Here is a 3,076-nt window from a genome sequence, read left to right as displayed (position 1 = left end):
GGCAAATATGTAAAAGAAAAATAGTATTTTAATAGAATGTGGGTAACTTTTTCATTTAATAAAATTTAAATAACACTATAATTTTATTTTAATAATAATACATACATATATGAATTATTGGTCACATTTTATGCATATTTACACTCTTAAATTACATAAGAAATGACACTGTTATAAGAAATTAGTAGTAGATAATGATGAATTATCAATTCCAAAAATGAATTTGTTTTATCAAGACCAAAATTTGCCAGTATCTGTTGCTATAATTGAATGAGCTATCATGGACGCTAAATATGACATAAATATGACATTTATATCAGAGAAGTAGAAAAAATTTTGGAAGGCAAGATTTGAAAAAAAAAAAAAAAGTTGTTTAAAGAATAACCATGCAAAATATTATTGCAAACAGATGAATTCTGTGGTATTCCCTATTTACACAATGCTTCAAATACATAGATGCCTTTTCTACCCCTAATTAAAAAGATTATTTTTTGTGGTCCTGGTGGCACTGCAAGATAATGTGCTGAACTGAAAGGTCAGTTTGAACTGCAAGGTCGGTGGTTCAAACCCATCGACTGCTCCTTGGAAACCCTATACAGGGTTGCTATAGGTCAGTACTGACTCGATGGCCTTAAGCAACAACAACAATCAGAAAGAAGTTCTTCAACTATGAAATGGCAACACTGTTATCAAATCTATCAGACTTTTCAACTGTAAATCGACAAAGCATTTGACAGTGCTTTGAACTTAATACAATTTCTATATATCTGAGTGATATATATGCTTGGATGAATGCTTGTGTTTTTAGAAAAAAATAAGCACAATTGTACATGAGAATGAATGAAATATACCTTTTCACTTCTCAAAATAGAAGTCTAGAACTGAATAGAAAAATAAATAATTCTTTAGCTGTAGATAATTCACTGAAATGTATTATTGATGACAGCATTAATTTGTTGGCCACGCATCTCAGTTCTACTCTTGAGACTTTTTCATGTTTAGTTACTCCTCATGAAGATTTTAGGCAGAATTACAGGCATTTTGGTAGATAGATAGATTTAGGCTTAAAGCTGTTTCAAAATTTAATAACTCTGCAATTACTTAAATTTGGTGAAGTTACTAGTACCTACTTCATTGAGTTGTTGCACATATGAAAAGCAATGCTAAATATCTCACAAGATTGTCGTTGTTGTTGTTGTTAAGTGCCATCGAATCGGTTCCGACCCTTAGCGACCCTATATAGGGTTTCCCAGGAGTGACTGGTGAGCTTGAACAGCCAACCTTGCAGTTCAAACGGCTTTGCAGATTAGGTACCCTAAATTGAAGGTAGTATAAACAATTCTTGGAATATAAAAGCAGAAAGTTTTTCTCATTTTGGCTCTATAGTAGTGCATATGCTGCCTATGTTGATGCCAGAATTTGTTAAAACAAAATTGACATCCCAGATATTCTTCCCTCCAAAATCAATTTTAGGATCTTTAAACTCATTCTTCCTCTTTCAACAAGACTGTTGTTGCTAAAGGCTGTTGAGTCACTTCCGATTCATAGAGACCCTGTATAGGGTTTCCAAGACGGTACGTTTTTTAAGGAGCAGAAATTCTCATCTTCTTCTTATGGAGCAGCTGGTGGCCTGGAACCATTGACCCTGTAGTTAGTCCAGTGCTTAACCTACAGAGTCACAGTGCTCTTTCAACAAGACTAGAGCCTCTAACTTTACTTTATTTTTCTGTAAAGCTACAGCAGTTCTCTACTAAAATGTGATTTAGTGCTCTCTTCACATCCTTATTTCTCAGTGTGTAAATAAGTGGGTTCAGCATTGGGGTGACTACAGTATAGAAGAGGGCTATAAACTTTCCTTGTTCATGAGAGTTCCTCTTGGCTGGCTGGAGGTACATGAAAATAATGCTCCCATAAAAGAGGGATACAACTGCCACATGGGAAGAACAGGTGTTAAATGCTTTCCTTCGTACTTCTGCTGATTTGATCTTAAACACAGCTTGAGCAATGTAGCCATATGAGACCAAGATGAGACTTAGGGGCAAGACAACAACAATAAAACTTGCGAGGTACATCTCTATCTCATTGAGGCTGGTATCCACACAAGCTAGTTGCATAATGAGAGGCATCTCACAAAGGAAGTGGTCAATATGATTGTTCCCACACAATGGTAACAGCATAGTGAGTGTGGAGCCCACCATGCTGGTAATCAGACCCACAAGCCATGAAGTAAAGGCCAGGCCTATGCAGAGCTGTGGTTGCATGATAACAGTGTAATGAAGTGGCCTGCAGATGGCGGCATAACGATCATAGGACATGACTGCTAAGAGAACACACTCTGTTGCCCCCAGCCAATGGGAGATATAAAACTGGACCACACATCCTCCATAGCTTATGGTTTTTTGTGGTCCCCACAGGTTGACCAAAAGTTGGGGCACAATGCTTGTGATAAAGCTAATGTCCAAGAAGGAGAGGTTAGTGAGAAAGAAATACATGGGAGTGTGGAGACGCACATCCTTGTATGATACCAGAATGATGATGCTATTTCCCACAATAGAAACCACATAAAAAATTAAGACAAGTATGAAAAGAATAGGTTCCAGAGAGGGTCGTGCAGAGAAGCCCAGGAGTACAAAGACTTCTGGAAAACTTGCATTGGATAGTCCCATTACTATGCACGGCTGAGTGTGGGGCAATATAATCTGTGGGTGGGTGGGAAGGGCACAGAGAATGAGAAATGCAGTGATTATATGTTAGCAAGATAAAAGTGATTACTTACCCATTGTTTAAAGTGTCTTCAACTATACTCCTGTTGCATTACTCTTCTAGAGGCCAATTTAGAATGCATATGAAACAATTTTAAAATAGACAATCCCTGGGGAGGGGGGGGTGGATATTCATGCAGATTTGTTGGCATTGCTATTTAAAATTGAGATATCACAGTTCCAACATCTGGTATCCATCAAAATGATGAAGATCCAGTTAGGTATATGGTGGTATTCCATGAGATGAACAACTGAGCATTAATACTGTGCCTTTTCCCAACATTGACTCCAGCTTGGCATTTCTCTTTCTCTCA

General features: G+C 37.3%; 1 protein-coding gene across 1 annotated transcript; it reads right to left on the bottom strand.

Annotated features, from left to right (window-relative positions):
- Positions 1-1,718: 1,718 nt before the first annotated feature.
- LOC102839430 (olfactory receptor 2C3-like) lies at positions 1,719-2,666 on the bottom strand. Its single transcript, XM_006876084.1, has one exon. The coding sequence runs from the start codon at positions 2,664-2,666 to the stop codon at positions 1,719-1,721; it is 948 nt and encodes a 315-aa protein (XP_006876146.1).
- Between the last annotated feature and the right edge of the window lie 410 nt (positions 2,667-3,076).

Source organism: Chrysochloris asiatica, unplaced genomic scaffold (genome assembly GCF_000296735.1).
Source record: "Chrysochloris asiatica unplaced genomic scaffold, ChrAsi1.0 scaffold00352, whole genome shotgun sequence".
Lineage (NCBI taxonomy): Eukaryota > Metazoa > Chordata > Mammalia > Afrosoricida > Chrysochloridae > Chrysochloris > Chrysochloris asiatica.
The sequence above is the reverse complement of the archived record's forward strand: the minus strand, read 5'-3'. Positions and strand labels throughout refer to the sequence as shown.